The sequence below is a fragment of the Amphiprion ocellaris genome, chromosome 18, assembly GCF_022539595.1.
Source record: "Amphiprion ocellaris isolate individual 3 ecotype Okinawa chromosome 18, ASM2253959v1, whole genome shotgun sequence".
NCBI lineage: Eukaryota > Metazoa > Chordata > Actinopteri > Pomacentridae > Amphiprion > Amphiprion ocellaris.
Window position 1 is genome coordinate 20,619,115 of NC_072783.1, and position 12,678 is coordinate 20,631,792.

The 12,678-nt window shown below is 41.1% G+C and overlaps 1 protein-coding gene across 13 annotated transcripts in view; it reads right to left on the reverse strand.

Annotated features, from left to right (window-relative positions):
• The window catches only part of mrtfab (myocardin related transcription factor Ab), a 49,332-nt gene that overhangs the window by 16,829 nt on the left and 19,825 nt on the right, over positions 1–12,678 (reverse strand). For 7 of the 13 annotated variants that reach the window (XM_035944363.2, XM_035944364.2, XM_023262099.3 and 4 more), the window contains one exon: positions 3,227–3,292. In XM_035944363.2, the coding sequence (XP_035800256.2) occupies positions 3,227–3,292 (66 nt within the window). Of the gene's footprint in view, positions 1–3,226; positions 3,293–8,725; positions 9,391–12,678 lie in introns of those variants that run through there. The other 6 variants (XM_023262089.3, XM_035944367.2, XM_035944366.2 and 3 more) reach the window with 2 other exon arrangements.

Here is a 12,678-nt window from a genome sequence, read left to right on the forward strand (position 1 = left end):
ATACTAAGTGTTAACATTAGTAGTGAATAACAGTTAAGAATTGTTTTAAACGTGTTGATTAATGCAAATTGATGCAGTTTATATAAATGACACAATTTCCCTGAAAATGGAACAAAGATAAAGTGAAGACTGGAGTCCTGATCTTTACTGTCCTATAGTTCAACAGTTGCCTTGATGTCTAAACATCCTTTGCGCTGCCTTGCTGTGTCTCAAGGCAACAGTCAAAATAAAAGCTTTTAGTAAAATCCTGCAGTTGACCGAGCCATCACCTTGGGAGCAATCGTTTAAGAATCTCTTTTAAACCCATGTGTTTTTTCTCTTTGGATCTCCACAGAGCAGTAGCTCGAGAGTGAAATACTCCACCAGAACATGCTGATCCCAATACAGCAGCGGTCTGGCATGAAGCCTGTTGCAGAAGGAGGACACAGAGAGATTTACTGTAACTACTAAATGGTTGAATGTGTGACTCCATGTTGCCCGCTAAAACAAGCCCGGCACTTCAACGAGGGAGTGTCCGCTCCACCGTATTCTTTTATACCTAACACATAATTTATACGCAAAGTGAACCAGTTTAGTGACATTAGGGGTATTTTAGTGGACTGATTTGCCAACTAATTCCCTTGCATACAGCAGGGAAGGTACACAGCAAAGTGCAAGGTAAAAAAAAACAAACAAACAAAAAACATAGTCACTAGGATGCTGCTTTTGTCAGAAACAGTTGAGCATGAATAGCATGTTGCAGGTTGTTCTGCTATCTGGGAAAAAGATGCATTCACACCTACTCGTTTGTCCTTCTTGGGATGCACCTGATATCTTCTGTGTATGTACGTTTCTCTGACTAACCGGCCTACCAGTCACCTTCTCAGGTATTCTGCCTCACTGTGGAGATCATTTTCTACTCTACAGTCACTTCAAGTCAAGATTAACTATGACATACAGTTGCATTCAAAATTATTTAACCCCCATCGCAAATCTGATTTCTTTACAAACTTACAGCTGTTTTTGATAAACAGCTCAAACAAGAACAATTTAAATAGTTCAACAAAACCAGAATTGCAGGTGTTTTCTCCAAATTGGAGACAAAATGCCACTTTAAATGCTGTCTCAAAATTGTTCAACCCCTTCTTAACAAGCATCTTCAGTAATTAGTAGAGCACCCTTTTGCTGTTATGAACTGCTGCAAACCTGCTGCATAACCAGAGACCAGGTTCTGACAGCATTCCTGAGGAATCTTAGGATTGGGATCCAAGTCAGGCGACTCTGATGGCCACTTTAGTATCTTCCAGGACTTTGACGTATAGTTGGGATCATTGTCAAGTTGAAAAGTCCAATGACCCCCAAGCTTCAGCTTCCTCGCAGACGGCATGACATTTTCTGATAGGATGTGCTGATACTGGACTGCATCCATCTTGCCTTCCAAACTTTGCAGGTTTCCACTGCCAGAAGATGCAAAGCAGCCTCAGATCATCACCAAGTCACCATCATGCTTCACTGTAGGCAGGATGTTCTTTTCAGTGAATGCCTCATTTTTCCTCCTACAGACATACTGCTGATCCATAGGCCCAAAAAGTTCCACTTCTGTTTCACTGCTCCAGAGAACAGAATCCCAGAACTTCTGTGGCTTATTTATATGGTTGAGTGTATTAGAGGCAACTTTTCTTGTGCTATTGGGTCACTAGTGGTGTACGTCTTGGAGTTTGGGGATGGAGACCTTCAGTGTTAAGTGCACCTGCGCCTTAACGTAGACACTGAAACCTCAGTGTCTGTTGCCACCACGTCTTGCTGCGGGTCTTTTGCAGCCCCTCAAGGGCCACCTGCCTCCTCAGGTATCTGGTGGTAGCTGTTGATAACTTCCTCTTTCTGCTATGTCCAGGTAGCTTAGCCACTGTTCCTTTAACTTTGAACTTGAGAACTATGCTTCCAAAAGTATGTCTAGGAACATTTAGTGCCTTTGCTATCTTTTTGTATCCTTTCCCTTGTTTGTGCAAGGCAATGATCTCCTCTCTAAATTTTTGGGACAATTCTCTGGACTTCACCATATTTCTAACATGCAATCAAACGTCACTATGAACAAACCCCAAGCCAGTCTGGTTATTTGTGTTCTATCTCAGGCACATCTAATGCCACTAATAAAGTTCTTGATTAGCAATGTCAGGTGTGCTTGAGACAAATCCCGATTTGCAAATGAGTGCTCTTGTTGAAGACGTTGAATAATTTTGAGACAGCAGTAGTCATTAAAAGTTGCACTTTGTCTTGAATTGGGAGAAACCACCTGTAGTATCGGTGAACTTTTTAAATTGTTCTTGTTTTAGGTGTTTATCAAAAACAGCTGAAAGTTTGTACATTTTGCCAATAAGCCTGATTTGGTGGTTGAATAATTTTGAGCGCAACTGTATATATGACATGAGGCTGAACAATGGCTGCTACACTTTCTTTTTTTGGTGTTGTTGAAACGAAGTCTGGCACTTGCTGCCCATAACTACATTCTACACTGAAACAGAGGAAAACGTTTAAAGAAAAAACAAAACAAAAAAAACAGTGTATCTCTTCTTCTTGTGATGTGAGGAACTCTGAATCAGGAAGTGGATAGAGAAGAAGAGGAAGCTGTCCTATTTGATAATATGAAATGGTGCAAAGACTCAACTAAAAATGACACATGCAGAACCACACTCATACTGATATTGCAGATAAGAGCTGACATTTTTAGCATAAAAAAGGCAGACAGGCAGTCACAATACTATAAACTATGATACAATAAAACACCAAACAGAGGAGAAAGGTACGATTTACAAACACGAGTTGTAGATATTCAGATATCCAAGGGCATAGAGGACATTTACCATGAGAATCAAATAACCATACATATATAGCTCAGTGTTCGTATTATTTAACAACTCAGTCTATGAATGGGTCAGATGTGCTGTCTGATGCTGGAGGAGAGAAGGGTTAACACTTTGACTACAGCACAAAAGCACAGACACATTGCCCTTGTTGTCTGCATGGGCTTCTATAAATGATCATAATACTAAGATGTTCCACACACTAAATAAAAATTATTGAGTCAGATGAGTCAGGTTGGGGTTTTCTGTAACATGTAATATCTGCATGCCTGACAGTAGATGCAAGCGTGTACCACATGTATATGCATGTTAAAATGAAAACACAGTACAGTATGTTGAAACCAGAAAAATATCATCTGAGCTTTAGAAGTTTAAAGCAGACTTACGTGGCATGATCCCTTGACTGACCAGCTCTTCTCGTGTGCGTCTCTGTTGAAGCTTGAGCTGGAGGACTGCATGGAGACAGCGGAGGTGAGGAGGAGAAAGAAGAGAAGAGAGAGTCAGTGAAGGCCGGTGAGAATCAGAAACTGCAGCGATGGAGCTCTTAGCTCTTAAAGCCTCGTGATCAGCAGTCCAGTCGCCACATTCAGGTAAATAAGCACACCAAGGAACACGGTTATGTTTAGACTGACGCGAAGAGGACCAGCACTCTTTGGCACCCTGTTCATCCTTCCATTTCCCCTTCTTTCGTTCTTTTTTTTGAAGTTACCAAGAAGGCGGGTACAAGGAGGGTGTGCGCAGACTACAACACACTTCCTGTTTCTGAGCTTTTGTTGGGTTTTTTTTCTGTATGAATAGTGTTCACAGCTGTGTGTGAAAAAACAGTAATCGTTCATCAGAGTCAGTGAAAAAGGTACAACAAACGCAGCTAAAAAGATGTGAGGTGGAAAAATGATGACAGAGACAAGAAAAGACAAGAAAAAATAGTGCATATGGGCTGATTGCGCCGTCATTTGAAAACAGGAAGTGCTTGTTACATAACGCAGAGGCTGGGAGAGAGAGTTTTAAGGAACACAGCGCTGGACTAAAGGAGCTGGACCATTTTTGACCTTTTTTGCACACTGTGCAGCCCACTCATTCTCATCTTGGTAACTTTTAAAGTCAAACCAATCTCACGAGGCAACCCTGAAAGCTTATTAGCCTCAAACAATGAATTAAAAGTAGTTAGACCAAGGCAAGAATTTTACAGAGTAACAATATAAATATGAAGAGCTGCAAGATCGTGCAAGTGCACTGTATTTCATCACTGGCTGCAGTATCAGTTTCATTGCAACACAGTGATATAGGGAAGTAATCTGACTGAAATGTACAAAGTCTACAGGGTCGTCACTGCAGAACCTTGAGGTATTTTTGAGCTTGTTATGTAACTGATACCGCAGTATACTTCCATTATGTTTCTATTTTCATTTTAAAACTGAGGATGTGACATATTGTTATCTTGGTTTTTAGGTAATTGAAGTTAATAAAAATCAGATGAAGAATTAGTCCGGTGTTACAACAAATACTATTTTTAGAGACATAAACAATCAATTCAGGTCCATTCAGATGACGGTCTTGTTCTATATGTACCAGCTGTCGCTGTTGAAGGTGTGTGTGTGTGTGTGTGTGTGTGTGTGTGTGTGTGTGTGTGCCTGTGCCTGTGCGTGTGCCTGTGCCTGTGAGAGAGAGAGAGAGAGAGAGAGAGAGAGAGAGAGAGAGAGAGAGAGAAAGAGAGAGAGAGAGAGAGAGAGAGAGAGAGACGGCAAAGTGAAACACACCACTAAAGATTCCCAAGCATTTCTGGCCAGGGTTATGTCTGCTACTTTGAGGACAAGCAGCACCTGTTCCTTCGCACTAACAAAGTGACATCATTGGTGCTAGCTAACTGGTTAGCCGCTGCTGTGTTGGCCTTCTGTTATGACAAACAATTCAGGCCTGGACAGCAACCCTGCAAGTCCAATAAATTAATGCCACAGTCAGTGCTACTAAATGTCATTGTTTGGCTCTGAATCCTCGTGGCGATCCCAGCTCCCCTCTGTTATTGATACAAGTGTGTATGCTCTACATTGTAAAGTATTAGTCTAACACGAGAGACTCCCCTCTGGAAGCAATAACATGTCAGTTCACATTCAGCGGCGTAAACACAGAGACCTAAACACAGCCAGGCAAGTTCATGTTTAAGTTCCACTCATGCAGCAGCGAGGAGATTAATTTTCCCTCACTGCCAAACACACAGGGAAACACTCACGTGCTGCATAGACTCGTTCTCACATACAAAATACAAGAGCATGCACACACAGACACACACCGACCATGCCATGCAGGATAAGATGCCACAGCACTTGGCACTTCCAGGGAAAAGGTTTATTCTGGGAAAGAGAATCTTACACTTTCCTTCTATCCTAGCCTCACATCTCTGTGCCCCTACTCATCTTCTGTCACAAACCCAAGACTCTCAATTTAACTTATTTATTCACTCCTGCACTCTCCTTCTCTTCCCTCTGTTTATTCCTTATATCTGACAGTGAGTGAACTGCAAGCCCAAGCACTGGTTGTGTAGTCCAACGGCAATATCGGCTTGTAATGGATGACTATAATGATAAAGTGTCAGCTATCAATAAACCCACTTCTTCATTGGTCTGAAGAATAAATTGCAGAAGTCTCACAGTGACACCTCCTACATTCGAGTAACAGTAAGCGTGAAAACCTGCAGTAGTGTTGAAATTGGAGGTTCATGTGGGGAGAGCAAATCATAAAACAGTGCAGCAATAACAACTTTTCTTCAATTAAAAACAAATAGCATAATAACAAGTACAGGAATAAAAACCAGAGCCAAAACAAATGTGGAAGCTGTGAACTGTTTGTACTAAAATCATGACCATGAAGAAACATGAGGGTCAGAAATACACATAACTGTGTGTTTACATGCACCTCAGTAACTTGGATGTGGTTTTCAACAGTAATCTGATTTCTTAAACAGTATATATGTTAGTCTTGTGTTTATTTAGTCACATCGTCTCATTGAGATGCTGTTTTTCTAAAAGGGACCAGACAACATGAAACACTCACAATCAGACAAGCCCACAGTCAGCATACAGACATTAACATGACTAAGGACAGATAACCACAAGGCAAGACAGAAACAGTTGCAAGAGTCATAGTTTCATGAGAAACAATAGTCAGTATTTATGCTAACAGAGTTAGTGAATTCGTGTCAGAGCATATGAGGAATATGCCTTTGTCTTGTGGAGACCAGGACACACTCTGGGACTTAAATCAGGTTTGAAGGCCATTTTGGTTAATTTAAGAAAAGGATGAAAAGGCAGGGCAATTTTATTGGGATACTAGGCCACAGCCAAAGCTTTCCTCTGCAGTCATAAAAGCTAGAGCGAGCGAGACAGGATGACAGCTGAGATGGCATCATTTACCGATTTTAGTTTAAACAGATAAATCAACAGTCGGGTGGCTTTCTCAAGGACCCTGTGCTCAGTCAGTCGAACCCAGATATAGATCTCTTGGTTTCAACCGGGCGTTGTTTCATAACTATGTGAACTTGCAAGCCAAAGAGTCATGGTGAAAGTCACAGAAAATATAAAGTTAAAGAGCATGACATGAAAACAATAGGTTCTTACCGCCTTTACTTGCAAAACGATATCCTTTCTTCATCACTTAATATTTTATTTTAAAGATTTGAAGGTGTAGGTGGTACAAGTTGACATCTTAAACTTTCTTTAATTGTTTATTAATCTCATATTTAAACAGCTAATAAATGTTTTGATAAATAAAACTAATGATCAAATCTACTCTAACTTTTAAAGCTTTGGTTTCTCAACTGAAGATAATTGCAGACAAGCTCGCTATTTGAACAGAACCATCGCAAAAGCTACAAACAGCAGGACTTGCTGCCAATTTCAACAGAAAACCTTTGAAAAAAGCATATTAAGCGAGCAAAGGAGGATCCAAGGATTAAAGTGCAATGTTAGAAAAGCACTCGAGGGGAAAAAGGAGGAGGCCGGAGAGGTAGAGCCTGGATGTTGGTGGCCAACTGGGCTAATCCTGCTGCGCTCCTGTGTCAGAAGATCTGATTAATCATGTCTGAGTTTGTCACTGTCCCCAAAGACCCCAGGCTTGGCACAACTAAGCCTACAAACACCAACCATAGCAACACGCATGAGGGCTAAAGCTCCATACCCACAGCGGGTGAGGAAGTGGGCACACAAGGATGGAAACGTACATGATCACACTGCCAGTCCAACACAAGTCTTGCAGCCGCTTTAAATCGCCATTACACCTGGCAACGGCACTGGAAATGTTCTACTAGGAGAGATGTTCTCATCATCATTTGAACGGCAACACAGTTTGCAACAGAGAGATGAACGCAGCGCCTGACCACAGCAAATGTTTCACACGAGTGAGAATGGAAAGAAGCTAGAGGGCAGGAACAATGCAAGGTTAAGGCCATTCACATCTTGGAATCACTCCCACTGCCTTTGCACTGCCGCACTGTGCCGAGAAGCTAGATAACGAGAAGAGGTGTAGTGAATACTAATCATCTTAAAGTTCAAGCCAATGATTTTATGCAGTCCTTGTCGCTCACACTTTTCCCACATGTGAAGTCCTTTGAAGAATTTAGAAAAGGTTCACAGTGAGCAAAAAGCAGACCTGGAGTAATAATCTGTCACTGACAGCTGTGGTTCAGATATGCGCAATGACAGTGCAACATGTCAGCTGTTATTATGGTACAGAAGAAACTCTTCTCCCTTTCTCTAAATAAATTTGTTTCCTCTTGCACTTCTCTGGACCTGCTCCATCTTCCGTCATTCTAACCTCACAGGAATGTTTTGTTTCATCTACAGCCAGTCATCTGTGACTCTGGCTCGTGCTTGTAAAGTTGGTTATAAACAAACTGAAGCTTACTTTACTGTTGCAGTAACCTTACCAAATTAGGCTGGATCCCCAGTTTTTGATCTTATGTCACTGTTGGCTGCTGTGTTTTTTTGGAACGTCATGTTTTTGTAAGCTCTGTGCAAATCACAACCATATTCAAAAAATGTACTGTGGCACCAAATGTCACACCAGCAAACAGAGTACAGCCTAAAATACTTGAGACAGACATGACTATAAAGAGATAAGGATAAAAACAGAATGTTCCAATCTGGCTGAAGACGAAATCTTATTAGTATTAAATATTTGTCAGTAGCTCTATGAGGAAAAGATATCCTCTGGAGATTGTGTCCACTAGTAGCGCCATAGAGCAATGTTTTTATTAGTAGATTGCTGTTTTCCTTCTTATGACGTACACGTGTACATGACTGATGTGGTACACCTACCAACAGTTTTCACTGTATTCCACTGATCTATAGCTGTTGGTGATGTACCAAGGAATGCAGCAAATTTCTCAGAAAAACACTGGAGAAGATGTGAGAAAGTAAATTAAGATGCAAAGAATCCAGCTTTTAAAATATAACAAAAAAAAAAACTGCTTTTGCAAATGTTTTCTTCAGAACGAAATTCACAACACATTTCTTACACATCAGGATATGCACAAAGCGTTTGGGAGAAAACACTAAATGTAAACATTAATTTGATAATCAGAAAACCTTACTGGGAAGTTTAACATCTCAGGTTGAGTCATTCAAACCTGCAGCTGCCCACACTTCCTTCCTTAATTTATTACTCAGGTCAACTTCTATTGAAAAGGTTTATCAGAAAGAACACGTAACCACGTCGACTTCCTTCCATCTTACTCAAGCCAGTAAACGAACTTGCTTATCTTTGGAAAACCCCTATTAATTATTTATATGAAACCATAAAGTGCTGATGAAAAGATGTGAACTGAGGCACACAAACACAAAACATAGATATCTTGTGTCTCTACAGTCTGTGTCTAACTCCAGATCGCCCACCTTCTTTCAGGCTGTGATAGACAAGTCTGTCATGATCCATCTTCAGTGCTGCCTTCTCCATGTCGTCTGCCATTGGAGGAGATCCCGGGGGGGAGGGTTCAATGGACAGGCAATGGTTAGTGTCCAGCATTATCATTGAGAATGGAGATAAATTACTTAGTAAACATTGAACTTCAAAAGAGGTCCTCCTCCAAAGTCCTAAATGATGATGAGGAAGGAAGGGCAGGTCCTTGATGTGTCAAAACCGTCCTGACAATTAGAAGTCTTTGCTTTTCAAAGGATGGATGTGAATCAACTGATTCAGAAGACTCCCAGAAATGTCAAAGAATATCTCCTTGAAAACCAGAAGAGCTAGAAAAACACTGCAACTGCCTCTGCTCTCCTCTCCCAGAGCCTCTCCTTTGTATCAGAGTAATCGATTGGTCTGTCTCACTTTCTCTCTCCTTCTCTTCTGCTCTCTCCTTCCCTTGCAGTGTCAGCTGGCAAGTCACGACAGCGCTGTTCTGCGGTTTCCCAGAGAGCCAGGGAATAACAAATCCACAGGGTGAGTCGTGGACTAAAAGAACAAGAGAGCCGAGGGGAGGAAACTGAAAAGAGGCCAGCGGCTGAGGAAGAGAGGACAGCAGTGAGCTCGGCAGAGAGAGTCCCCAGTGAGACTGCTCTGGTTGCAGCTCCTCCTGAATCCCTCTCTCTCTCTCTCGCTCTCTCACACACACACACACACACACACACACACACACACACACAGACACACACACACAGAGACACACACACACACCACACACACACAGAGACACACACACAGACACACACAAGCGGTGAGTGTTGCCGATAAAGTTCTCCTGCTCAGCTGTTGCCATTCATTCACAGTTACAAGCTCAGGGGGGCTGCCACATGCAAAGCTCCTCACAGACACACAAACAGCGCTTACACACTAAAATCAAAGCAACACTACTTAGTTTCTAAACACTTTCTCAGGCTACACAAACTCAAAAATGCTGACTCAGGCAGCCTATTAACAGTTTTTACTGGACAAGAGGAAATGACAGGAAGAGTTTTCAGTGATGACCTCATCCAACATAACTGACCTTTGTGAAAGATGCTTGGGTAAATCTGATACTGGATGAATCACACAGGCTGACTTTTAGAGTGATTGATTGATACCCAATCACTGCGAAAATTCTGAAATGTTTTTCAGCAGTCTGCCCTTGAGAAAAAGAAGCTCACTCATGAATGGATTACATTTTAGAAAAGGAATCTGATTAGACTAGTTCAACCAGCGGATAAAATTCGATGCACCCTAATCATGTCTGTAAATTTTAAGATTCCTTTGCAGTCCAGGCCAACCACCGAACTGTCTGTGGCTCCTGAAGAATGCTGATGGTAAACGCCGTCCGTGGTCGCAGCCCTCCTCCCCCTATCCCCACTCTGTTTTAAATAGCAAGGCCAGCTGGCTATAAGGGTGCTATATTCAGCTTGGTATCACCTGTGCACTCGCAGGGTAAAGTTACTTTGAGGCACACACATCCCAGCCTGGAAAAACACACACAAGAAAATGTTAAGCCCCATTTCCTTGGACTAAATCAATGTTCTATGAGACATGACACAAAGAAGGCGCATGGCTTTCATACCTTTCATTTGACCGTATATATGGCCCAGAGAGGCGTCGACCTATTAATAAAACAGTAGAGCATAAATATCAAATATGAAATCTTAGCACACCATGAGGCTTCAGAGCCGACCAGTACAGTGCAGCTTTATCATGCAGGTGACAAACACGACCACAGTGCACCTGAAAACACAGACGACACCTTGAACAAACGGTGTCTGGTGGCTACAATTACTGTCTGTTGTGAGTGTGAGATTAAAGTCCACCTGCTGCAATGATTCACAGTCTGGGCAGGAAGCACAGAGATGACAACACACGCTGGGATTAGGATGTCGCTGTGTGGGTTGACCCAATCTCAACAACACACACACACAGGACATAAACTGACACACTGCATGCCAGACATGTCTGTTTATTTTCATCCTCATAGCTCAAAATTATGAATCCCATAACACATATAAAACTGCTTTTCTAAAACCACTGGCTATTCTATAATAATGTCACAACTTTATTTTTTCCGAACTCTCATTCTGTCCACTTGTGTATTCCACATAACTAAACACATGGGGCTGTAGTTCTCTTAGTAATACAGACGCCACGCAAGGACAACAATTTACAGCTTAGCAGTAACGTATAAATTCTGTGTTGTTTGATAATTATCATTGCTACCTTGGCTGAGGGAGTAATGCTGCACTATGAAGGGGAGTTCTTATGGCCATAAGGGAATAAGGGAAGTACAGTTTATTGTTTGACGTGACTTAACTCCCGATGAATTGGTAGCTATGTTATAAACTTAGGTTAACCGGTAGAGTGAAGGATTGGCTTTGACAGTGGACTAAGAAGAACACAAAACATTCTTTGAAAATGGGACTAGTGGTACACATTATCAGTGTTGCACTGAGTTGTATGCAAGAAAAAGTGCCACAAACAGGAAAAAAAGAAACCCAGCAAGAGACGTCTCTGGCCAATTATGGTGTTAAATGGCTGTGAAAGTTGGATCATGGCAAAATGCTCACAATGATAATACTGACGTGCTGATTATTATTGATAAATTTACAAATTTAGTACTTAAAACAAAGACACGTGAGGCTAATGGGAATCTCAATAGTTTAATGTAAAGTATTTGACAAAGTAACAAATTGGACTGATGATGGTGGATGAAATGCCAAATAATCACCAAAAAGATTACAATTAATCCGAAGTAATTCATCCTATTGCCCCAGAGACAGTTAACTCTCAACTACAAATGATAACCTCATGTTGGCACTTGAGTTAAAGCCAGGAAGTTACTAAAGTCATTTGAGATTCATCACCTAGTAAACCCAGATTGTACAAGATGTTGCAGCAATCTATTCAGAAGATGAGATATTTCTTAGGATAAATAAAAACACTGATCTGCTGCTGTTGCTTTTACTACATGTATGAAGACTATGAATGACTGCTACGATGGCAAGGAGAACACTACTGACACGAACACTACTGTTTAAATAGTACACCAGCAGCAGTATATACTGTATGTACAGTAATGCAGTCCCAACCCTTGAAATGAGTGGTGATTTTAACCTTGAGCAAGTAAAATGTCGTAGTAACACAGAAGTACATGCCATAGTTCTGACTTTAGGAACATTCCACCAAACATATTTGGCCTTGGATACCCTTATCTGGATCTCTCTTTATCCGTCACTGAAAAAAATATCTGGGAATTAAAAAAAAAAAAACAACAACATTTTGTACAAAAAGAAAAAATATATTTACTGTCTGAAGGTCTTGTTGGAACAGTGACTTAAAGACTTACTGTGGATGTGTAAATGAACGGACACGCCCCTGATCCCAGGCAGTCATTACAACCTCGACCACCAAGGGCACAGACTGCTTTTTTGGTACAATGGAATGTAAATAAAATAATCAGAATGTTTACTTTTAGGAAGAAATCCTTTCAAATCCCATCCTGTTTAGAAGGGAACTGTGGAAATACAAATGTAATGCAGAAAACCATACTTAAATCAACAAATGAACATGTTAAAAGCACAAAAGTTTGGGAGTATAAATACAGGGTAACAGCATTGGTTTACTTTATAAGCAGAGCAGTACATTTAAATTTATTGTCCACTACTCGCATCTCACTCCAAATATTAACACTAAAATGAAAAAGTACTTTAGGGTGCTTCAAAAATAACTGAAATTGGGGGGATGAACTTTCGGTTTAACTTGATGTCACTAATACATAAAGCAATCTGTTTGCAAGCCTGTGTGCCTGTTATTTGCTTTCCTCAACAACAGTTTATCTCATCTGCTCTATACTTGGCAGGTGCACTGCTGAAGAACCAAGGAAGCGCAGTGTTGA